The sequence below is a fragment of the Acanthisitta chloris genome, unplaced genomic scaffold, assembly GCF_000695815.1.
Source record: "Acanthisitta chloris isolate BGI_N310 unplaced genomic scaffold, ASM69581v1 scaffold630, whole genome shotgun sequence".
In the NCBI taxonomy this organism is placed as follows: Eukaryota; Metazoa; Chordata; class Aves; order Passeriformes; family Acanthisittidae; genus Acanthisitta; species Acanthisitta chloris.
This window is the reverse complement of record NW_008650916.1, coordinates 108,763-133,829: the sequence shown is the minus strand read 5'-3', so window position 1 is coordinate 133,829 and position 25,067 is coordinate 108,763. Positions and strand designations below refer to the sequence as shown.

The 25,067-nt window shown below is 37.0% G+C and overlaps 1 protein-coding gene across 1 annotated transcript in view; it reads left to right on the top strand.

Annotated features, from left to right (window-relative positions):
• CWF19L2 (CWF19-like 2, cell cycle control (S. pombe)) overlaps positions 1-25,067 on the top strand; it is a gene marked incomplete at its 5' end in the record, with an annotated part of 56,395 nt that overhangs the window by 9,896 nt on the left and 21,432 nt on the right. The window contains 4 exons of the mRNA XM_009070707.1: positions 3,442-3,535; positions 6,469-6,558; positions 21,522-21,647; positions 22,905-23,042. Of these exons, the coding sequence (XP_009068955.1) occupies positions 3,442-3,535; positions 6,469-6,558; positions 21,522-21,647; positions 22,905-23,042 (448 nt within the window). The remainder of the gene's footprint in view (positions 1-3,441; positions 3,536-6,468; positions 6,559-21,521; positions 21,648-22,904; positions 23,043-25,067) is intronic.

Genomic DNA, 25,067 nt, shown 5'->3' with positions numbered 1-25,067 from the left:
GCTGAGTCACAAGTTTCTGAGTTGAGCTCCCTTGCTTTCTAAAGTCCTAATGGAGAGTAAGTGTGGCTAGGTCCATTCATAGTCTCAGACTTGGTCAACCATTGATATCTGAAGGATTGCATCTGTAACCATTAGGATCACTTAAAGAACCACTGTCCAAGTTACCAGCAAAAGCTGATCTTGTTATGATGTTGCAAAAGTATCAGTTTACCATGTGAAATTTTTACATGGCTTCTGATATAACTTATAAGCTTTACTCACAGTTTTAAGATGGGTCACAAGATTTTAGCAGTACTTCATCATTGACTAATTTAACCTTTACAATATGAGTCAATAGAATTTACTACAATTAGAACAGTGGCTTAATTACAGATCCAAGACTTCAACATTCACACTATGCTTGCTGTAGGGTATCTAAATCAATTCACATGCATACACACAGATGCAAAGAGATATTTCTGTAGAGATATATGTGTATAAATGTGTCAAGATATATATGTATAAATGTACAGAAGTATGCCTGTTAAGGGTTCCCCTCAAGTTCAGTGAAATACTTAAATGTCTTGGAACTTCTCAATGGGCAAGAGTTGAGCCTCAAGGAGTGGAGGATTTTGGCCTAGGCTTCGTCATCAGCTTTCTTTGATGGTCCTCTGAACTTTGCACACTGGAGAGTTGGCAAGTTCTGAGAGGTGTCCCACTCAGGGTGTGCTGCTGCCACTGCCCACTGTGGTCCAGGAGAGCTCAGAGGACCTCACTTAGCACTGCAGTTTGTAGTGTCACAACATGCTGGGCTTTAGTCATGGGTAAATTTCCATCCTGGCCACAGTCTGGATCAGAAACTGGAATCTTAAACTCCAGTAACAGTGGTACTGTTCCACTTGGGCTGTGATTCAGGTGAGTAATGTTCTAAGGCTGTCAGGGGATGACTAATTATTCGTGCTCGTTTCCCACCTTGGCCAGGCAAGAGGAGTTCCTGGTACGGACAGTGCACTCCCACCTTAGCCATGCAAGAGTTCATGGTACAGTAAAGGGACACTTCACCACCCAACTCATTGCAGAAAGGCCAAGGCACAGTGGGAATTTCTGGGATCATAGAGTGCCCTGGGAGGGGGAGGAGTGGGGGCAATGGGGAGGGAAGTGCACCACCACGTTGCTATGGAAAACTTAAATTCCATCCCAGCCAGACCTTGTAGAGTGTGTAATTACCAAGTAAAAGTTAGTTGCCTCAGTATTGTTTTCTTCAAAGAAGCAGCTACTCCTTTACAGTCTAGTAGTCTGGTTTTTAGTTCTTTTTAGTGTTTTTTGTGTTCAGTAGTGGTGATTCACTTTTTTAATTGCAAGTACAAAAAAATGTACCTTTTAGCTTTTGTTTGCCACATGTAGTAATTGTACTGCTAATTGTAACTGGACAAAGCTGTTAATTTTGTGAAATGAAATTGTGTACGGAAGTGGTTTGCTTATTCAAGTTCAAGTAATTCAGTTATTGTGCTAGAAAAGATAATTTTTTTCTTTTCCTCACAGAAGAGAGCTAAGCGTAGAAACTGTTTGGCTGATATTTTCTTTTGCATGTTTTCTGATTTAGTACTGTTAAACCCAATTGTGTATCTTCTTTGATATTTTAATTATATTTCTTAGCCAATACAATTACTGAGCTGATTTATTAGTAAAGTGGAGGTTACTTAGGCTTAGAAAACCATATAGCCTCTGCTTATTGACTTAACATTTCCAGATTCTTTTAAGCTCACTCTTAACTCCTGAGTTTCTGTGTGTTTGAAAAGACCTGTCTTCCTGTTCCCTTCAGTGAGAATTGTATTTTTTTTTTTCTGTAGAATGCTGTAGAGAATTCTGGCTTTTAGAGCATTTCAGGTTTGGATATTATTCTGTTGGGAATAATTTATAAGCTGCCGCTTTCCTTTTCTTGCTAAAGTTTCAAGACTTGTAATACATGTACTCCTTCTGTGGTGTTGTCACTCAGTCACAAAAAGTACATCTTAAGGTGATGGCTTGAATTAATAGGTACTGCTGGTTCAGTTCCTCATCTCTCAGGCTGTAAGTATAGCTTTTGAATTTTATCCCTTCTAAAGCACAGAGGAAGTTTCTTCAGCCTATAAATCAAAGTATTTTGGACTGTTATGACACAGGTTAATTAAAAGTGCTGATTGGATGTCCAAGGGATCTCCCCAGAGGAAAAGTCCATCAGCTAGTGTTTGCAGGAAGTCACACTTAATAATGTGACTGCTTCAGAGTTTAATTTGAGAAAAGATAAAAAGCAAATCAAAACAATGTCTTGGGTCTCAAAAAGTTCAGATGATGTTTCAAGCACTAGCACCACTTGAAAATGGCATACATGAAGTAATAAACACCTCTTGTTCCTGTTACTGAAATAAGTCTGCCTTGTTTTGAAAAAACGGAGGTTAAGGGAAAGTGAGGACTTAATCTTTGGGGGTTTTGTTTCTGGTGAAATTAGTGTAAAGTCTGCTGAGTTTTTGGGGTTTATATTGGGTGTCTTGAAAACAAAAGTTAACTTTGATTATTTTTTCAGGACTGGGGAGATCTGGCAGTTAAAGATGACACCATCTTTAGAGTTTTCCTGTTCTACAAATCCTACAGGGTTTAGCTATATTGAGTAGTGAGTGAATTATCTTTCTCTCTTTTAGTAGCAGGAACCAATTCTTATGTCTCTATTGCACAAGATATTTTGCTTTTAGTGTTAGTTGGATTTGTGTTTCCTAGGGTTAGAGCACAAGAGTCAAACTTACTTGATGCCTCTTTGCAGTACTTCCTAGAGACTTCATTCAATATCGTAAGAACTCATACACTGACCTTTTAATATTAAAATTAAGATACAATACTGTTTATTACTAGCTGTAGCTTCTCTAGCGTGGCTTCATATTTCAAAATGGTACCAGTTAATTTTCCATGGAAACTACTCTATCACCCATAGCATGTTAAAAACAGAGATTGTACTGTGAACAGATAAATGTGGAAAAATATGTAGTTTTCAAGACATGGGTAGCAGAAGAAGTCATAAATGGGTGATTTTACTGGAGCTGAGAAGTAAAAGCATGGCCAAAGCCTAAAAGGAGAATTAGAGTGGGTTGAAATAACTCCTTCTGCTTCTGTTTCCCATAGTTTTTTCTTTTTTTTTTTTTTAAATCTTAATTTGTTTTTTCATGCTGGGAAAATGTTTATAGGTGCTGCTTTTCAATTTAATTGATTGCAAAAGTAAAAGGAAACAAACTTCATAAAAATTGTGTTTAAGTTCTTCAGTTTCAGAATCCTTGGCAACTTGTGACTGCAAATATTTTTTTATGATGTGTTGTTTTCAATTATTTTGACAATAGGAACATACGTGGCAGTATAGTAGGCACATAATACTTAATTACACAGGTGACTACCACATTGTTTTCCTATGGGTTGAGTGCAGCTGGTGTTTTGCAGATCATCAAAGGACGAGCCACCTCGGGTCCTTAGTGAAGAGGAGATGAACAGACTGGGAGCGAGGATTGTGAAAGCAGAACTTATGGGAGACATGGTAATGCCTTTGAAAAACTGTCATGATTTACTGCAGTTTTTCTTTAAAGCTCACAGTGATTTAATTGGTGTATTGTCTTGAGTTTTTTAAAAGGATATTGATTCAGGAAAATAAAGACCTGCAGAGTTTGGCAGGATTTGAAGATACTGCTTTTACAGTAACCTCTGCTTTAAAAGCAGTGGTTCATAGACTAGAGTAGAGGATTCAGGTCCCCCATGTTGTCGTGTAAACAACATATCCAAAACCAGTTGTTCTCTGCCTTTTTAATAGTATTTAATGTCTTTTTAAGAAGGGAACAGGTGAAAACTACGAAGCTCCCTGTCTACGTTGCAAGGTAGACAGTGTCTGGAGCTTTTCTTATTTCATCAGCTTTGTCACAAGTAGATGCTTGTGGTCCATAGCTCTGCTGTATGATCATTCTTATTAATTATGGTATTGAAATACCTGAAAGGAGCCACATAGGCCACTGCGTGCAGCTCTGCATTGAGAACAACTGTGCACTGCTTAGTGGTCAGCTCCACAAAGTGCCTGCCCTGAGTGAGACAGCTGCACATTTAGTGTTGCTTTAGGAGGCTTATTTCAGCCAGCAGCCTGAAGGATGAAGAATTTCACTCTTTTGGAACATTAAACCCTGGAAGTATATACATATATATCTATTTATTACATTCAGCATGGCTGTAATGAGTTAATTCCTTTCAGTAGTACTGCCTGAAAGTTTCAGCTATAACAAGGTCATAGTCTGTTAGTTTTTCAGCTATGTTTTTCAAGTGCTTGTTCTGAATAGCTGTTCTTAAGGAAGTATTTGAGTATTTTCTAGAAGTTAATCCCTTCCCGATAGGCCTTTGTATATATATTTTGAAGTTTAATTTTCACTGCACCTGTTTAGTTTGCCCCTTGTGACACAATGTTTGCACCAAAACCTGCATCACTTAGAAGTAATAAATAAAACATGTTGTGATGTCAAGTGCTAAATTAGTATTTCCTTACAGCTATAGATTCTTTGATTTGTGGGAAGTTTTAGGATGTTTTGACATTATTGCTGGATTAGGACATGATGTTGATCTTTGTCAAATCCCCTGTTAGGTAATTCAAATTTTGTTAGGAAAAAGTGTCCATTTTATAAATACTTACTTTTCAAACCAGTTTTATATTGTGAATTCTTTATTCACAGACTTCAGATGTAGAAATGTGTATGTAGCTTTACAATATTTGAACAGCTATACCTTTTCTAGAAGTCCTGTCCATGTGAAATCTTAGCTTCAAAAGTGAATTAAAAGTACTACAAGCAGTATATTTTCTACTAAGATATAATGAGTGTTAATGATTTAAATAGGTGCCTCTGTGTTTTAATCTGGAGTTTTCCTAGTTAATATTAAAAAAGTACAGTTGTGAGGAAAAATATGTTTATAAATGTAATTAGATGATAGGTTTGTGAGGGACTGGGATAGTCACATCAGATATTATTATATTATTTTGACACATTTTCCTACAGGGGGAAATTATTGAAGCTATCTATACACTAGTTGCTAAAGTACTGGGGAGGGGAAAGTTTTCCAAAGACTCTTGTGGAGAGCAGCAAAAATTTGTAATCTTTTTTTTCCCCCCTCAGCTTCAGTAGCATTGCCCAAACAAAAATTTGGGCGCAAATGTGGGTTTTTTCTTTTCAACCTGACAATAACCAAACATAAGTAATTTGACCAAAAGTATACAGGTGTTCTGTGAGGAGAGCATGATTTGCTTAATATTCTATCATTCTGTTTTGCTTTGAAGAAAATAATGTAGCAGAAACCAATATTACAATTTTACTGTTAATTTTATATCTACATACATTTTTCTACATATGCACACTCAATTAACCCAATTAAAAAAAACTCCAACGAACAGTGACAGTATAAGTAATAAAATAACTGATCTTTGCCTTGTTGCTCTTTAAATATTTTTCATGGGCTTTTTGTGATGAGATTGAAGATGCAGCTTGTTTAAACAAGTTCATCCCCACACACCAGAGCAGATGGCTGTGTAACAGCATGTCCTGGTGGCTGGAGCTCAAGGTTGGCCATGTGGGACAAATGAATTCTGAATCTATTTTTGTTACTGGCTTGCTGCTTGGTGTTGATCAAATGACTTAGTATTGGGGTGGCAAATATGGGCATGGTTGTTGGAGCCCAATCAATGAAACTGGCAAAGGGGTCAGAGTATAACTGGTTCTGTTTGTTACAGGTTGATAGATTGTCACCTGGCAATTCCTAGCAATTCAAGATATTCTGAAATGCTTGTATTTATTTAATAAGGAGATGGATGAGAGAGCAGGAGCATCAAAAACAATTTACACAAGACTCTAAACAGTTTCTCATTTTCCACCTTTTGTGCATTTCAATATTCAAAATAAGGCCTTAAGTGCAAAAGTCGAACATGACGTGTAGAAAGATATGAAACTGCATAGCAAAAATGTCCCAGAGATATTTCCCTAGATCCATTGCATGTGTGTGTGTGTACGTATGAATATATATATGTATATGTATGTGTATATATTTTTTAAAAGCATATGTGTAACCTGGAAAGGTTATGCACTTGATAACTTGATGTGTTCAGGATTCCCTATTTATCTTTCTATACATAAAGTAGAATCTATGCTTAGCTATTCAAAGCATTTATTAGTATAACTTAACAATGTTTAAGAATAATTTTCTGGTCTTCTTGTTGCAATATATGTTTTTATACTTTAGACACTTCTATTCTGAACATTTTTAAAAAGTTTACGTCCAGTAAAGAAATGCATGAATTATATTAAAATGTTTTCTTTAGTCTTTTGTGTCATAAGAGTTCAAAAAATTCACAACACAAAGAGATGGAATGAATAGTTAATTCTGATATAAAGGTTTCTAAAAGTTTAAAATGGTTAAATTAATGGAGTGCTATCATTTTCTTTGAAGGAATTAGCTTCAGAGCTTCAAGCAGAACTCGACAATGCTCGCAAGTTGAGAGAGACTCAAGGACAGATTCCAGCAAAGGCTGACAGAGAGGTAAGGGGGAAAATATTCCTCTTTTCTTTGAGCTAACACAATGGTATAGTAGAGGTAGCTGCTGAATTAGAGAACATCAAATGTAGTTTGGAATATTAGAAAGTGTGACTTTAGGTGAGTTACTGTTCAAATTGAATTGTACTTTTTGTTGGTAAACAAAACTTTCTCCATTTGCTTTAGCAGCTTCCATGGTAGTATTTTCTCAGCAATGATATGTATCTTCCATTAAAAATGAAGCTGATCCATGTTGTGCTGTTGGCTGTGCTAGCTGCTACACAACTCCAGTGTCTGAAGAAGCTGACACTTAAAATGTTATTCAAGAAAAGGATTTTAAACTTCTTCCATACCAACACTGATATAGCTACAAGGAAACAGGGTCAATATCTTAATTTATGAGCTTTGTTCTCATGATGCAGAGGAGGCTTTTAGGCAAAAACTGATGTTCTTGTTCAATTTGACCCCAATTCCATAGTGAAAATTCAGCTTCAAGTGAACTGAGTTTGAAGAGTCACTAATACATTTTTCAAAAAGGCTTTATGTCAGACCTCATACGTTGACTATTAGTCCTCCAGTCTTTAGATGACAGACTGAACTGGAAGTTAATGTGTGACCTCTTGCTAACTACTTTGTGACAATAGTATAAAGTCTCAGACCTTGAACTCACAAGAATTTAAAATTACAAAAGCTCAGTGTAGGTAGACTGCTTCATTGCAGTGCAGTTCTTGGGCATATTTTTGATGTATATAAAAAACCTGAATAAAAGCAGATTAGAGTTGTCTAATTATGTAGGAAAAATACATTCAGATTTTCAAATTGGAAAGTAGAGAGCTTGTTATAGGTGGTCCTCAGAAATGTTGGTGGGCGCCTGTTCCTTAGAAACTGAGCCATGAATAATATTATGGTCAGTCTTAACCAGGTTCTGATTTTTATCTTAATTTTTAATTAAAGAATTTTAAAAATTAACAGCATGTAGGCATTGCACAAGTACCAAATGTAACTACTACTTGAATTTTCAGAAAGGAAAAGTAATTTTAAAAAAAAGTGAAAACATCTATAGCATGAGATCAGTCTTTCTCAGTTGATCTCACAGCTTGTGGTTTTATCAAGTGATAGGTTGCTTTGCAACAGGGAGATTCCTCCCAATATGTAGAAGCACTAAGGTCTGCAATGCAAGAGTTCACATAAGGAGAGGCTGATGAAGAAATAGTCTGCATCCTGCTGGCCTGATACAAGTGCTAATCTATCTCTGGACTGCCATCTAAAACCTACATAAGTAGTACAGGTGGAGCCTTACTGAAAAAGAAGGATGTATTATAGACTTGACTAGACTGGAAATACCATCTGACTGTCCTAAAGCCTCAAAGGAATTGACCTGATAATTTCTATTCACGAACATGGTATATAATAATTGTGATTTTTCTTTTACCTTATGTGTGCCCTTACTCAAAGTGGGTCTGGGAACTTACAGGGCATGTCCACTCCTGTGGACCCACTCATTCCCTTTAAGCATGATGGATAAAGTTGTGAATCCCCTTAGTCCACCCCCTGTTTTTCTTCTTCTCCTGTGGGAGCTTCACATTGACAACCTTAGAGTTGTGATTGACACGAGCTTCTTTTGGAAGACTGAAGGGATTTAAAAACAGAGCTTTTTCCACTCTGAAGTACCTTGGATGCAAAGTGTATATACCCTTGTGAGTTCCAGGTTGTCTTTCTCTAAGTTCAGGATCAGGTTAATTGCATAATTCCAGATGTAGGAAGGAGCTTGTTTTTTAGGTCTATTCATATCAGAATGTTTATTTTTATGTTAGAGTCCGCCTGTCTTGCAGTTAGGGAATTAGAGCTTTTAGTTAGGGAATTAGAACTGTTGACGGTCCTGGTGTTTGGACTTTTCTGTGTTTCTCAATCCAATTAGTCCTGTATAGATACAAAAGGATTGATGTTTATAATTCTGCAAAGATTAGCTTTTGAACTATTGCATCAGCCTCTGTACAACTTGCTCTAAAGTCACTCAGCTTCTTAGGCTTGAGATAAATTGGCAGACTCCACAAACCATGGTGAAAATCTGGAATCCAGTTATTTGAAGTCATCAGGTTTTAATTACAGCCATGGCTTGCTTTACAGAGGGTGAAGGAGTTCATGTACATTTTAGAGGCTTGATGTCTTGCCTTTATGAATATGTCTTGCCTGTGCCTGTATCCTGGGCACTTCTGGTCTATATTATGTGGCTTTTGAGTGTGAGCAGAGCTGAGTTGCTCTGTCCTAAGTCCTGTCTTTGTGCTAGTGCCAGGGTAGTCTTGCAGGGTTTACAGCTTCAAACTGATTTTGGATTACTGACACAAGAAGAATGTGCTTGGTACTCCTGTGTGTCAAGGGCCAGCTATATCACACTGTCTAAACAGCCCAGAAGTTCAGAAACCATCTCTTAACACAAGAGAAGCTGTTTTGTGAAGATGTGTTTGGTACTGTGTCAATCAGTCTTTCTGTATCTTTGCCCACCCAAATGACAGCCTCAGCCCTTTCAGCCAGATGTATTGCAAGTGAGATACCTGAAGCAGATTCCACAGAAATGGATGTCCCATTGATCCCAAAATTTGATAGCTTTGCCTCCAGTAACAAAGATGAGTAATTTTGTTTCAGGCAGGTCTGTCTCTGCTTCCTTGGAGCAGCGTGGCCAATGTCATGCTGGGAGGTCCTGAAACGTGGCTTTGCCTTATTTTGATTTCTATTGGAAGAACTGGGGAGATAAATCAAGAAGCAATGAAGGCAATTTTGAATGCATCTCCCTAGGAAGATTTTTTTCTTCTTGATTAATTGGACATGGATCAATTTCCCAATTCAGTTCACTGTGTGATCGAGTGAAGACTCGTGCTAGTGTAAGGGGGTGTATGGACAGCTGGGGTTTGTACAGAGGATAGGATCAATTCTTTTGACAGTGGTGCTGGTTTATTCTGCCTTAAAGTGATCAACAAACTACATACTGAAGGGACTCTGAAATGCTAACTTCAATCCTTGTTTTATTTATCTGTTCTTTGTAAGTGAGAATAGAGACAAATCCAGCCTTTACAGCGTGACTTTTTGACTAATTTTATAGTTGGTTTGACTTAGACAGGAATTCTACTCCAAGCAACCCCAAAAATGTGGTTTTGAAGTGCAGTTTTCAAAAACTGATGCTTGTGGTTTAAAAACCTTTCATTTCTCAGTTGATATATTTCACCAGGTCTCAGCTTGGGTAGATCCCCTCTGTTATTCACTGCAGGATACCTTAAGTATGTAACCCTATAAATGTTAGTATGGATATGGTTAAACTATCTGTTAATGAAATTTGGGCTCTTAATGGGTGTTTTACTTAAATACTTGTGTCACATGTATGCAACTACAGTGAATGCACACGCAAAGATCCTTTTAAGAAGATGAACTAAAATGTAAATTGTGCTTGTTATGAGTTTAAGCAGGAGGCAACCTTCAGAGTCTTTGTAAATCAAAAAACTTTTGATTTCATTTGTGATAGGATTAGATTCAAATTGAACCAGGGGTAATTTAACCTAGATATTAGGAAAAGTTTTTTTCCTGTGAGGGTGGTGAGACACTGGCACAGGCTGCCCAGGGAGGCAGTGGATGCTCCAACCCTGGCAGTGTTCAAAGCCAGGTTAGATGAAGCCTTGAGCAACTTGGTCTGGTGGGAGGTGTCCCTGCCCATGGCAGGGAATTGGGACTAGATGATCTATAAGGTCTATTCCAGCCCCTAAAATTCTATGAAATTCTGTGATTACATGATGCATATTTTCAGATGCTTATATCTAATTTGGCATGGACATTTTGAGAAAGCAAAGCTGCACTTTGAGCCCTAGTGAAGCTGTATAAAGAGGAGGCTGCTATAGCATAAGGTTTCTGAGTTAGGATAGGTGATGAAAATGTGAATGTAAGGAGAGAGCAGAAGATTGTGGGGACTTCAGCATTTAAAAAATAGCTCCCACGTTTTCACAGTTTAGCTCCTAAGTACAGCTTGTATTTCTGTTATCAGAAAGTGCTGCACAGCTCTAAGTTTGAGTGCATTGGTTATGAGGATGTTACCTCTGCCTTTGTCAGTACCAGTCACAACTGATGTAATTTATGATTTTATTGAGTATTTTTATTTGACAAAATATATGTGGAACAATAGCACTCCTTTGAGGCACATAATTTGCAGTGTTGTTTGGTGGTGCAAAAAAAGGGAGGTAAAAATTTAAATGAGGAAGAGGCAGAATATAGAATATAGCAGTTGGAAGGGACTTCAGGAATCATCTTGTCCAACAGCATGAAGGTGGATGAATATAGTGTAAGAATATGCATCTTTTAAAACTGTTTTCAATACCAAATGAAATATGGCTTGGAAAAAATGCTTCTCACCCCTAAGCCTGTTTCTGTGTTCCATAGCATTTAATTAGTATGCAGGAAGCACAGAGTAGTTTCTGCTGAGCAAATGCTAGAGACAGTTCTTAATAATGATGAATTGTGTTTAAAATACAAAATCAATACAAAATTGAATGAAAGCTAGAAGGTGGTACTTTAAGCAAAATAACATGGTAGAGGATATGCAATCACAGAGTATTTAAAAGAAGAGAGTTCTGAAAAATAGAAACAAATACAGGCTTTTCTGTCATGCTTTTGAAAATATGTAAGGAAAATATGAATTATTTCAGCAAAGCAAATCTTCATTTGAATAACAGAATTTTCTGTGGAATTCCATCACCCTTTGGTCCAGTATGATTAGTAAATATAATTAAAGCATAATGAATTTAACACTGATTGATATATGTGTGTGTGTACACTCTCTCTGTCTCTCTCTCTCTTTCTCTCACTCTCTAACATATATTCCTCAGGATGGAGGAAAAAAATCCTAATAAAATCTAACGTTTTTCTGCTGAAGAGTGTGTAACGCTTCTGTTAAGCCTCTTGGGCATGGAAGATATCTGTATAGCAATAGTCTTGAATTCTGGCAGGCACAACCTTTCACTTTACAGTAGGCATCTGACTGACATGATGATGTGATGCTGCTGTAAAGGAGAAAACCTTTTCCAGGCTGCCTGTTGCATCTGTAAGAGTAACGCTCTCCAGTCTATTGCTTGTACGTCTCAGGTGGAGAAGATTTATAGTGCAAGGAATAGTTGATTTAGCTAGTTTTATGGCACAAGCAGCACTTGTCTTTTAGTGAAAAACTTCACAGTATCATGAGCATCGTGTACTTCAAATGCTTCTGCTATTTGTATTTAATTATTCTTCTTGAGTATAAGTAACCAGGATGATGAAGTTTCCAACACCTCCTATCTGAACACAGATTTTGATGTATTGAAGTTCTGATGTTTAATTTGGATCCCTGAGATGCATTAGAGTCCAGACTGAGGGAGAATTCTAGGGAACCTCGCTCAGTATAAATTACAATTTCGAACTCTTTTTGAAGAACTAACTCCATTTTTCAAAAAGGAAGCTGAATACAACAGTTTGGCTTATATCTCAAATCCTCTTTATGATAAAATTGCATCCATTGCATCCCATTATGTACAGTTTTGCGTTAGGAGAGACAGGATGGGGCATGCTGAATCTTTATCCAGAGAAGCTATTTGCAGCACAGTTATTATCCTGAGACAAGTAAACCATACGACATTAGGCGTAGCTGAGAGGAATCAGATGTGAAACAAACCTAAAATTATATTCTATTGGTTCCAATACTGATAATAGGGTAAAACAAGAACATATGTTTATTTTTCACGTGTTTTCAAGATTGACCTTTTCACAAATAGCTTAAAAATGACAGTGAGACAGTTATCTGAAAGTAAAGTGGGATGTGTGTGTACATGTGTGTTTGTATATATGTGTATATGCATGAAAAATTTAGATGGTGACTAATACTTTAGAATAGGAAGTGGAAGAAAGAAGGAAAATAATCAGTGCTTCTGATGTGTGGCTTTTTCTTTATTTAAAAAAAAACCCCAAATCTATACTAAACAAACTGAAAAAATTCAAAAGCCAAATTACCCTGAAAATTAACCTTCAAAATTGCAGGTGTGCTGGGATGTTTAATTTTAGGTTTGGGAATTGAGGCTATAAACACAGATATTTTTCTGCAATAAAAACATTTGGTTGTCAAAATTTACTTATAATATGTTTTAATATCACATGGTGGAGTGGCCTTTCATTGTGACTTAACCAATCCAGAACTTAAATACAGTTGTAGTAATGCTTATAGGCTTATGATATATAAAGAATCCTTTAAAAATTATTTAAAACTGCTTCACAGAAAAGTATAGGTGAGACATTTGTATAAAAACTAGCAAGCTGGGAACTAATGATCCTCACTAAATGCACAATAAAAATCTGTGATTTTATTTGGAACTTCAGATGGTGGGGAGATACAGCAACAGATGGCTCATGGCCTGTTTACTCTCAGATGTTTCCAGCTCATCATTTTTTTTCTGCTGTTCCATCACACTTGAATCTTGTCTGCAAGATGGCTGTGCCATTCCTTCAGCAAAAGTTTGTGTTTTCCATACAGAGTTGACTAGATCTATCTGGAACAGGGAATAATGAAGTGGGTATACTTTTGCAGAACAGCTTTAATATCATTACTGCATACTTTTTAAAACTAATAGCTATATGCAGTTATTGGTAAGTGTATTTCCTGAACACTCTTGTCAATGTCAGTAAGAGAAGATGACACAATTATTTACAAGGCAAAACCATATTAAGACAAAGTGCTTTAGCTTCCTGAATGTAATTTATAGGAAATTGGCTTTCACAATTAACAAGTATTGGAGAGATTGTATCAGTAACTAAATGATGTAAAATACCTTATAGTTTCGGTACACGTTAAAAGTATGGAAGGGCAGAGTGGATAAAACTTGGGTACCATACAGCACTTGTACCTGATGGTGCCAGTTTTTCTGGCTCTGTTTTTCTGCTAATACCATGTTGAATTGCATATTTTTACTGCTGTATCGACCCTTTCACTGTGTTTCCTCAGAGTAAATTCTGGTTTTCTTAAAAAATTTGACCCCAAGAAAACAGAAAAGCAAAAGCATTCCTACAAAGCCTTTCTGGTGCAGTAGATGCTTCCAGTCCCAAATGGGAATGTAGAACCTCACTTACGCTTCTCTTTATCCTTGCACCACCTTGGTTAAATACATGGTGTTGAACCTTTTTAGACTTAAAATACTTGGCCTATAAAACCATTTGTGATTGTGAACCATAAATTAGGAATATATTTTGTGTGTTAAAGCTATGCAGACTCATTACAAGCTGCTGTAAGTTACAGATTGCTGGTTCCAGTCTTGCTTCCACAGGCAGGCAGTATGACTTACTGAACTTGATTTAAGGTTCGCGTGTGTGTCCATTCTACTCACGAGATATTATTCTGATCATCCTAATCTTAGAGGTGCTCTAAGAAAATAAGTACTGAGAGCAAACAGGAAGATTTTTGCATGCAGGGATGATTGGAGGCATTTTATAAAGAGGAGATTAACAAGAAGGTCAGGTTACTTATTCTGAGTAATAAACAGTTTAGCTAAAATACCCTTTTCGTAATACAAGAACAAAGAATTGATGAAGGGCAATTGATTTTATATCAATAAGAACAAATGAATTTTTTTACATAATGTGTTATTAACCTATGTTGCTCACTGACTGGGGAGAAAAGTGGATAGAGACCTAATCCTTTTCTGTGGTTTGAAGTTTTGGGGCTTTTTCAGTCTCATGGTTTATACACAATCCCAGGACTACCTGATAAAGATACTCTTCTGTAGACTAGTTCATGTCTGTGTTAGAGCCTGCATTAGATTTTCTAGTGCTTCCCTTCGCTGTTAAGCACAAGGTCCTGATTATGGCAGGTCAGCTTTCTGATCTTGTAAAACCTTTTTAAAATGTCATTTCTATGTTAGCTTAATACCTTTTGAAGTTGTAATAGTGGCTCATATTAATATGTGTACCGAGTCTTTTTTGAAATACTGAAGTTTTAACCTAGTTAGAAGTTTGCTCTTGCTTTCCTTCCTCATGCTGCTATTTCTCTTAATCTGATTTTTTCCTGCTGTAAGAAACCTGAATCAAAGACACAACTTTTATGCAATGGACTGCTGTTATAGACCTCTGACCATTTTAATTTTATCTTGCTGTGAGATCCAAACCTCAGTCTTGCTATGGAGAATGGTCTACCTACTGATTTTATGAGCATTATCTTGAAGGTTGCAGTGCCATTAATCAGAACAAATGGCAGAGCTTGAAGGGTAGCTTAGATGCTTTGAAACCAGTTTCATGGAGTCTCCACACAGTGACTGCACCACCTCCTCAGTGATGAGATGTGGTGCCCTTGCAAATAGCCAGCACTGAAGGATGCAGACTGCTCCTTTTAGATGAGATGAATCGACTCATCCTGATAACTGTGGTTTGATGTGTGAACACAACCTGAGATCCTAACAGAAGGGTAACTGAAATGGAAGAAGAAGGAGCAATGGAAGAGAACAGGAGGCAGTGGGTGGAAGAAATAGCTGTGTCCAGCACTCTGAGAAGTGCTAAATGTCTTCTAGACACTTATTTAATATTATAACTTCAGGACAGACTTTCCCGATAGAGGAATAAGACAACAGTCAAAGCATTTCCATTGGCCCTAGGCCGTAAGGGAAAGGAAGCAGGTGGCATGCTTAGTGCAGCATCTGATTTATCCATAGCTAGTATTCCATTGTAGAGGTTTGTGCCTTGCTGAAGAGTGTTGCTGAGCTTTGTGATTCTTTCATTACACTGTGCTTGTACTAGTTGAGTGTAGCTCTCAGTAAACATTTGCAAACAGCTCTCAATTCATGCAGCATCCAGCTTTTTGTTGGCTCAGTAATTAAAAATAAATGTGTTCTTTTCTGTCTCTAGTTGTTCCCTACCCCACAGTATAGTGACTCTTAAAATATATTTTATTCCCTTTAGCTATTAACATTGAAAAGCAGTTCTGATTGAGTAGATCCTATCTCAGATGCTTGGCCTGATTGCTTCCTTTATTCATCTACTCCAGTGTCTGCTTCTCTGCCTGCTGTGGCAGAGCTTTTGGCTTTTTCCTGCTGGATTATGGAACAGGAGGCATCTCTGGAGAGTTCAAAAATATTTTTCAGAACTACACTTCATTTATTTATGTATTTAACTTAAAGCTTTTATCTTTCAAAACCAGACTTGTCTGCTTTGTTTCTTTCAGTTGGGTGTTAATTGCTCTATAGTGGTTTGTACATTTGGTGAGAACAATTGTGTACTTTGCATATTTAATTGGCCTGAAGTGAAAATTCATGTTCCTTTATTAATGGCAGCAAACAATTCCCTGCTCATTCTGGAAATACACACTATTTTTGTTCGTTTCAGACTGTAAACTATATTGTTTGTTCAGCAGTCATCACAAGATTCAGGGGCAGTGGCTGTGCCTCAGTCTCAACTTTAACAATATCATATTTAAAGTAATTTAATATGTATTAAAAACTTACATTGTAATTATATTAATAGAGATATTATTTATCTGATGATAATAATTAATGAGTAATTACTATATCACGTTCACCACATAGGTGGTACCATATCCTATGTCATGTAGCCCTAGGGATGCAAGTCTATAAATGTCTAAAGAAAATAGCAACCAATAAAATGAGAGCATTAAGTAACTTTTGCTTTTATATTGGCATTCACACTCCTTCAAATCCTTCAGAAAAGTCTATTACTTCTGTGACTCATGATTTTTTCCTGTAAAGGCTCTTTATATGCCATATTTGTTTGAGTATGAAGGAATTCTGGGTTTTATTATACTTGTGTGAATTTGTCCATTACCAATGTTAGATGCATTGCCCTGGAATTCCCAGAATTATCCTTTGGCACATTTCAAAGGTTTATATTGTATTTGCCACTTTCTGTTATTTTTGTACTGAGACCTATTTTAGGGATATAATACATGGTGAAGGATATGAACATTATATATTGGAATTCTTTTTTTGTGAGGCCTAGTGAAAATCATTGCTTCATGGCAGCTGCTTGAAAACTTCTTTTACTGATATTTCAGTTTAAAGATGATTTGTAGAGTTTATTCTAGTATTTTTTCCTTTTTTATTTGTTCTTTTAAAGACTATTGAATAGAAAAGTCTTATATTTAAAATGCAGAGAATTAATTTGTTACTCAAATGTCAATTTATTTTTCTACCAGAAAGCTTTCTGCTTCTAAGATGTTTAGAAATAGCTTTAGTAATTATTGTTAGTAAGATCCTCCTAAAAATCAACTTTTCCCTTGTTTTTTTATGTTAATACAATTAACTTTCTGTCGTTATGCTGTGTTTTTAGTTCTGTCCTATCTAGACAGGATTTAGACTTCTGAAGGATGTCTTTACCTCTAATAGCACCTTTAATCTTCTGAATAATCATACCTGGCATTAATCCATTGGTTCCTAGTATGCATTTACTGTTAGTCTCTAACATGACCTCACATTAGTCTTCATACTGTCCATAATTATTTGATCCTTTTATCTGCTCCTTTTAATTTCTCTTTGACAGACCACTTCTTTTTTTTTCCTTTCTTTTTTTTTTTTTTTTAGTGTTTGTTGTGTGCTTTGTATTCTAAAGTGAGAAATTACTATCATTTTTTTCCTTTTCTCTGGAATAAGAAGTTTAAATACATTATTGTCAGTATTACATATCTTGTGTCAGGACTCAGGACTCTTTAAATTAGGGGGGAAAACCCTCCAAACCCTCATAAAACACAAAAAACTTTGCCAGCTGTAGTATTCTGACTCAATTAATTCAGTACATATTTTATCTAATGGTCCACACTCCCCACTCTTGCATCAGTTATAATAAGCATATTAAAGAAAAAGGAAAATACTTAATAATATTTTTTTGGCTCATAGGCCATGAAAAGGTCTTCATGCTTTGTCAGGTGCTAGTAATTGTGAAATAGCTGGTAAGATGTGCATTTACCACTGGATGGTCTCATTAAAGAGAACAGGTTAGAACTTGTTGACTGCAGTAATAACAGTAAGCAAACTGGTTTTTGCTAAGAATAAAAGATTTCTTACTGATATCTGTTCATTACAAGAATAACAAAGGCAATGCAGAGACTTGCAAAGCTCTATATCCCTTTGAAATAGGCAGTTGTATTATGTGCTGTATAAAAACACAGGAAGTCTATGTTCTTTAGTGTGAAAGACTGTTTTGTATCTGTAACAGTGTTAAATATAAAAATATAGAGTGGAAAATTGCTGAAGAACTTCTAACTGGTAGTACAAAAGATGTTAATTTGAAAATGCATTTCCAAGAAAACAATTTATAAGTTTTATGGAAGGGGAAATTATTTTTTAGTGTTTGAGAAAGCTGATTATTTCACTCAACCATGTTTCAATGCTACATTCTTATTAAAAAATAAAGAGCTATTTCAGAGCATTTTCCTACTGTATTTTGTCCAGAGCTAGAGCAGATTTGGGGGAATGAATGCTTTAAGCTTCTTTCAGTTGGCCATTTCCCTCTGTAATCTTACTACTTTATAGAATCTTTTGAAAATTATGGTTTTTGCAGTTCTTCTGTGGGTACTAAATTGATGTTAGAAATTGTATGTGCATGATTAAGGCTAGCAGTTTGTCCTCTAGAATTCTCCTTTCTTTGTATAACCTATGAGATGGAAAACAGAGCTCAGGATGTGATCAGCTGGCTCACAAACTTTTTTTTGACTGTCTACAAAGTATCCCCAGACTTTTTCATACGGAGTTGCCCCATAGTCTGTCTTCAACCTTTGCCAATGCATGAGTTTGACCCCAGGTGCAAGACTTGGCATTTGTTTGACATTCCTGTCAGCCTATTCTTTCTGGTTGTTGAGCTCCCTCTGAATGGAAACCCTACACTCAAGTCAGCCATATCCCCATCCCACCTATTTGGTGTGTCAGCAAACTAGCTGAAAGTGTATTCTGTTCCATTGTCCAGGGTGTAGAATTTGTGTTTGTAGAGATCAAGCCATGAGGATTAGCATCTGTAACAATGTGATAGGTAAACTATGAGTGGTGCCAGTTAGTCTGTGAAGTACTGACAACTACTTTTTGAGCATGGAAATCCACACAATTTCCCACCCATTCTGCAGTCTACACATCCCTCCAATTATGCCACAAAAATACTGTGAGACTGCATGGGGAAGCTTGCAAACTTCAAGCTAAACAACATCCCTGGTACTTTTCCTTGTGCACTGAACCAGTTGTCTCACTGCAGAGGGGAAATTCATCAGGCATGATTTGTCATTTGCAAATCTCTGTTGGCTCTTCCCAGTCACCTTGCTGTTGTTCTTGGGCTCGGAAGGGGCTTCCATGAGGACTGGTTCTGTAATTTGTTTGGGGACTGAGGTGTGATCATTCTGTTCTTCCCCAGGTGTTTCTTTTTCACCTTTCTGAAGATTACTGTGTACATTTACCTTTTTCCAGTACCATCTACCACGACTCTTCAGATGTGATAGGGAGAGACCTCTAGTCCCACATAATGTGTGCATCCCAACAAGATCCATATGCTAGCTTAATTCAACTTTGCTTAAGTGAGCCTTAAGTTTGGTCCTTCTTGCAGGTATACTTCTGTCCTCCAAGCTCTACTGGTAGGCACTGCAGCCTGAGAAGGCCAAGGGCAGACCTTGCTGGTAATGACTAGCAAGGTACTGAGTGTCTTAGCCTCTTTCATGGTCTTTCTTCTCTTTCAGCAGCAGACCTATATCGTCCTTGCTTATAGGTAGATATCCAGTATGCCCACAGAATCCCTTCTTTTTGTTTTTTGCATCTCTTGCTAGTTTAAGCTTCAGCTGTGGTTTTCCTAATTCTATCCCTGTATGCCTGGAAAGGGTTTACCCTGGGGTCCTCCTGGGTAACTTTTGTCAGGTTTCACCTTCTGTAAACTTCCTTTTTGTTTTATGAGCTTTGTTTGAAGTTTCCCATTTAGGCAAAGAGCAGATCAAATGGACTCTTCTCATCCTCTGTGGAGGTTTTCCTTGAAGATCCAACAGCTCTCTTTGACACCTTTGTCATTCATTAACATCTCTCATGAAATCCAGCCTGAATAAACTGAAGTCCATTTTCCTGTAATCCAGGCTTTTTCTTGTGTTACTTGCCTTCCTCACTTCCATTAGAATCTTAAGCTTCATTGTCTTGTGGTTGCTGAAGCCAGGGGAGTGATTGACTTCCATATCCCTGATTAGACTGGGGTTTTTTAAAATCTATGAGTAGAAAATGCAGTAAGGCAACAGTCCTAGTCAGTTTGTTCAGCATTTGCCCTTAGTACATTCAAAATCTGCATTGCTTGTGCTGTGTCGCTTTTCCAGCAGATGAACTGGTAGTTCTATTTCACCATGAGGATCAAGGGTGAGTGTGTGAAAGCTTCCCTTGTTGCCCAGTCCTCACACCTCTAGCACCTCAAGAGCTTGGTTTAGTCAGGTTTAGAAGATAGTCTGCTCGTGATTTCCAATTTTCTTTTGGTATGTAGAAGCAGTAATTAAATACAAATGTAATTTATCTGAGGTTGAGTGTGTTTGCCATCCAAAGGCAAAGGATTTATTTGACATAATGTCAGGTAAATGTTTGTTATTGTTTCCATCTATTTTGGCACATGAATGGATGATTTAAATGTTGTCATTTCTGCCTCAGTCTACAATTTAACTTGACTTAAATAATCAGTGTATATCTACTCATTTGTTCTGCATAGAGGGAGATACTTGTGTTGAGCTGTTTGCATTTCCTATTTTGCATATCCTAGAACAAGATTTAAAAAATTTCAGTGCTACACTCCAATGAAAATGATCTATAACTGATGGTAGGTGCAGTGCAGGAAACAAAAGTCTGATCTAATGGACTGTGTTTAAAAGCAATAGCTAATGTTTTGGCTAGTTTGTTAGCCAACGTTGTGGTTTAACCCCAGCCAGCAGTCAAAAACCACGTGCTGCTCACACGCTCCTCCACCAGCAGGATGGGGGAGAGAATCAGAAGGGTAAAAGCTAGAAAAGCTCATGGGTTGACATAAAGACAGTTTAACAGAGACAGCAAAAGCTGCACACACAAGCAAAGCGAAACAAGGAATTAATTCGCTGCTTCCCACAAGCAGGAGGTGTTCAGCCATCTGCAGGAGAGCAGGGCCCCATCACGCGTAACGGTTCCTTGGGAAGACAAACGCCATCACTCCAGATGTCCCCCCTTCCTCCTTCTTCCTCTCACCTTATATACTGAGCATGATGTCATATGGTGTGGAATATCCCTTTGGTCAGCTTGAGTCACCTATCCTGGCTGTCTCCTCCCAACCTCCCATGCACCTCCAACTTCCTTTGCCACTGTGGCAGTACAAAAAGCAGTAAAGGTCCTGGCTCTGTGTAAGCTCTACTCAGCAGTAACAAAAATATTTCTACATTATCAGCCCTGTGTTCTGCACAAATCCTAAACATAGCCCCATGACAGCCACTGTGAAGAAAGTTAACTCCACTTCAGCCCAACTAGCACAGCCAAGTTTTGAAAGGAAAGAAATACATTAAACACAGAAAACCTCCCCACACCCCCAATCCACAAAAAGCCCAGAAGTGGTAATGTGCTGCAGCATTTCAGAAATATAACATTATAATGATAGTGTTGTATATTAATTCAATCTTATCTATTTAAGTCTTCAGAAGCATTGTATGTCTTCTGGGGATGAAGCTGTATGAGAAAAAAGCAAGAATACAAAATTGGTTCTTTTGGAAAATATTTATTAACTCTGCACTTAACTTGCCTAATATATTTTGAATACTTTGTTCTTTTTGTATGTGAAAAAGAATACCTTGTTAAGGTAACACTGTCTGCTTTGAATTATAATGAGCACACAAGATGTAAAGTACCTCTTATTTAGTCTTTAGGATTTAAAATATTTATTTAATATGGTTGGGTATTTCTTTTGACTTGTCTGTACCATCTGTTTTAAAATATGTCATAAACCTGACACAGGCTTCAAGCAGTCACGAGGCTGAACAAGTGGTCCTTGTCAGAACAGATCAGAGTGGAAGGGCATGGCCTGTGACTGGCCCAGCTGAACCACAGGAGCCCAAAGGAGGACGGAGAAAGCGACAGATGGTAAGTTTTACAAATGTGAGTATTAAAGTGTAATTCTTACATGATTTTGTGGTTTTACTTTTATGATGCCATAATTAATGAGTGTCTTATCAGAATGTCAATAGGTAGTTAAAAAGTTCCTTTCAGAAAATGATTATAATTAAGTGTTAGAGTACATATTTATTAAGCATATGTGAAGTTTATTTTCAGACTGCATTTCCCTAGGGATCACTTTAGGGCTTATTTAAATGCACATTCAAGGAAAAGTAGGTTTTTCAAGTTATCACAGTCTCTTAGCCAAGTAGTTCATAAGACATAAAATTATGTAAATAATAAAGATTAGAAGGGCTGAGTATTTCCAATATTAGAAAGATTTTACTGAGATACTCAGGTCTCAGGGGCTAATTTTACTTTTCTTCCTATTAAAAATATGTCTACTTCTCATAATAATAATTATGACCTAATCTTTGTAACAAATGCTTTGGGGAACAGTGAGAAGCTTGGAGGCTGGAGCAGTGTTTTATTCTTAGGATAATTGCTTGTAACAGTAAATGTGGTAATATTTTGATCTTTTTGAGATAAGAGGAGGTGACAGTATTTCGTAGTTCTAGAAAGCATGTTCTTGATTAGTAGGACAGATCAGTTTGCAACGCTGCTATGGAGGCATGAAAAACACAAGAGGATGAGGAATTTGTTGTCATCCTCCTGTTGTTTCCATTTTGGAAAATGCCGTCTTGCTTTATGTTAATGCCCATTCCCTGTGCTCCTTTGGGATTTAGTTTAGTCCTGCCCTAAAGGACATCTCTGTTCTCTGGTGCACTCTGTCTAATGTGGCAACATTTCCCAGCAGAGGTACCATATTCACGCAAGTTTTCAGTACTGTCTGTGGTTACTATGTCTCAGTAGTGTCTGTGACTTTACAAAGGCTTTTGAATTGTCAGTAATGAAAATTACTTTTTATAGTGTTTCATTTTTCTGAGCTCATTAACTGTTTCAGTGAATTTCTATACATCTTTCCTCAGTGGCAATGTTGTAGCTCTGATACCAGAAGGATGGAGTGATTGTGGAAAGAAGCTGTATTTTTGTTTAGTCATACTGATACAATTGCAGAAAGAGAAAGATGTTCTTTTCCTTAGATAAATGAAGCAGTCAGCCCAGTTATTTCAGATGTGCTTAGCTTGATTCATGATTTTTTAGACTTGTTGAAATTAGGATTTGAATTTTATAGCTGATCTTTCTCATTGGGCTAATATTTATTTTTAATGTGTTTGTTTCCAGGTCCCTACTCATGTAGATAAAGAGAGAGTAAGGTACTTCCAGGATGATGATAGTATGAACCTGAAGGATTTGGTCAAAAATGAGAAGATGAGGACAGCAGAAGATCAAAACTCGCTGTTCATGCGTATGGCATCAAAGGTAAGGTGTCACGTGTATGGATTTTTAATTAAGCATGTCATTATTAGAATTATCAAGAAGGTCATGAGGCCTGAGTGCTCCAGATATGTTGCTTTTGGTTGAGAATTCTTAAGTAGTAAGTCTTAAGTAAGAGAAGTCTTAAGTAGTAATCAAGTCTGTTTTAAGATGATCCGGGTAGATGTTATCAAAGTGATCGAAACCTGTGTACATGCAAGATATGTGGTGTGCTCAGTTCCTCCATGGATGTGATTGTAACTGTTTCTTTGCCTGTAGAATTTGACAGCATCGAGGTGAACACTTCTAAAATGCCTTGTATATTAGTAAGTTATTTATCCCCCAACAAAGCAGGTTTTCCCCATATTAGTGATGAAGAAGATCAGCATTTTCTTAGTATTTAGAATGTCACTTCCATCTGGAAGTTACAAGAATCAATAAGTTTGAAGCAAACTACCTGAATTTCTGTCAGGATGTCCTGGATAATAATTCATGCTTACAGGCCACACAGATTTATACAACATGGTTCCATGAGTGATTCCACTTAAAAGCACCCAGCTCACAGATACTGCAGTGCAGATGGAATGATTATTTTCTGTCATCCAAATTGAGTAATAAAGGGTACTTTCTGTACTTGATATGGAATTGTTTGACAGAGATGATTTCCCATAGCTACGACATGCAGTTTCTCTAACATCCTTCAGTTTTTACTAGATTACTGGCCCAGTATTTAGTGCATCACTGAATAGGGGCTGGAAAAACTTTGCATAGAATTAGTATCATCACAGACAGAATTAGTTTTTCCATTTCTCTGGAAGGCAGACAGCAACTTGGAGAATCCGTTTTGGGTTGTTTGTTTCTTTTTTGTTTTTCAATTATGCTTCTTCAGATGGAAATTAAAATAATTGTAAAAGCCATGACAGTGTCCAGTAGAAAATATTTAGCCTGATGCTACAAACCTTCTGGCAGAAAGTTCTTCTGCAGAGATTATCAGAACTTGGTGTGGTTTATGCATCTTCTCATTCAGCTGCTTCTAGTAGAAGTTCTCATTCTCTCTCACTGCCATATTCAAAAAAATTATGCCCTTGGGCAACAGTTAAAGAAATATGTCTTGTTGCCAGGATTTGATTTCTTCTATTACCTTCCCTTCCAAAAAAACCAACCCACCTCCAAGCACACAAAACTTCAGAGCCTGTGCAGCAGTGCAAATTGTTAGCTATAATTAATTAGCATATCTGTCATGCAAACATTTACAAGTAAATAGAAAGCTAAGGACATGATAAAATTTTATACTGTTCATATCATATGATAGGAAGCATAACAGAGAGAAATGGTTGCCGTTTTCTCAAGGACCGTATTAATCTTGTATCATCTTGTCTTCATTAAGTATTTTTGTTAGGAGAGAAAACTTTCATGAAAAATAGTGCTTGGGGTGTGTATGTATGAATGTTTGTATTAAAATGTAAGCGGAATGGCATTTAAAAACAATCTTTAACTCAAATCTGGGCATTGAAGGTGAGTTTGTGATCAATATTAACATGTCTTTCTGAAGTTATTATAAATGTGCTCAGTTTGTCTTGTGTTTAGTGTGGGGTGACTTTATTGCCCTCTACAACTCCCTGAAAGGAGGTTGTAGTCAGGTGAGGGTTGATCTCTTCTCCCAGGCAACTTTAGTGGGAGTTTAAAATGAATACATAAAGGGAAAATACTTGCAGATATGATTCATGGGTGCAAACATCCTAAAGTGGTGAACACCCTCCCAAAACAGGATAAAATTTTGCTTGATTGTTTTTATTTAAAAATAAGTCCGGGGTGGGTGAACGGATGAATAAAGAGCTCCTGGAAATAAAAAAAAAAATCAGATCCGTTATTTAAAAAGTACTTCTCATGTCCAAGTAAGGAAAATGAAAAAGAGCATGAGCCTAGCAGGCTCAGAAGTCAGCTTTGATGAAAGTGGTTGAAAAATTATCTCAAGGGAGTTACTACAAGCAGTTCTTTTGAGTTTGCTAAAAAGTGCAAAAGTAGGAGTTA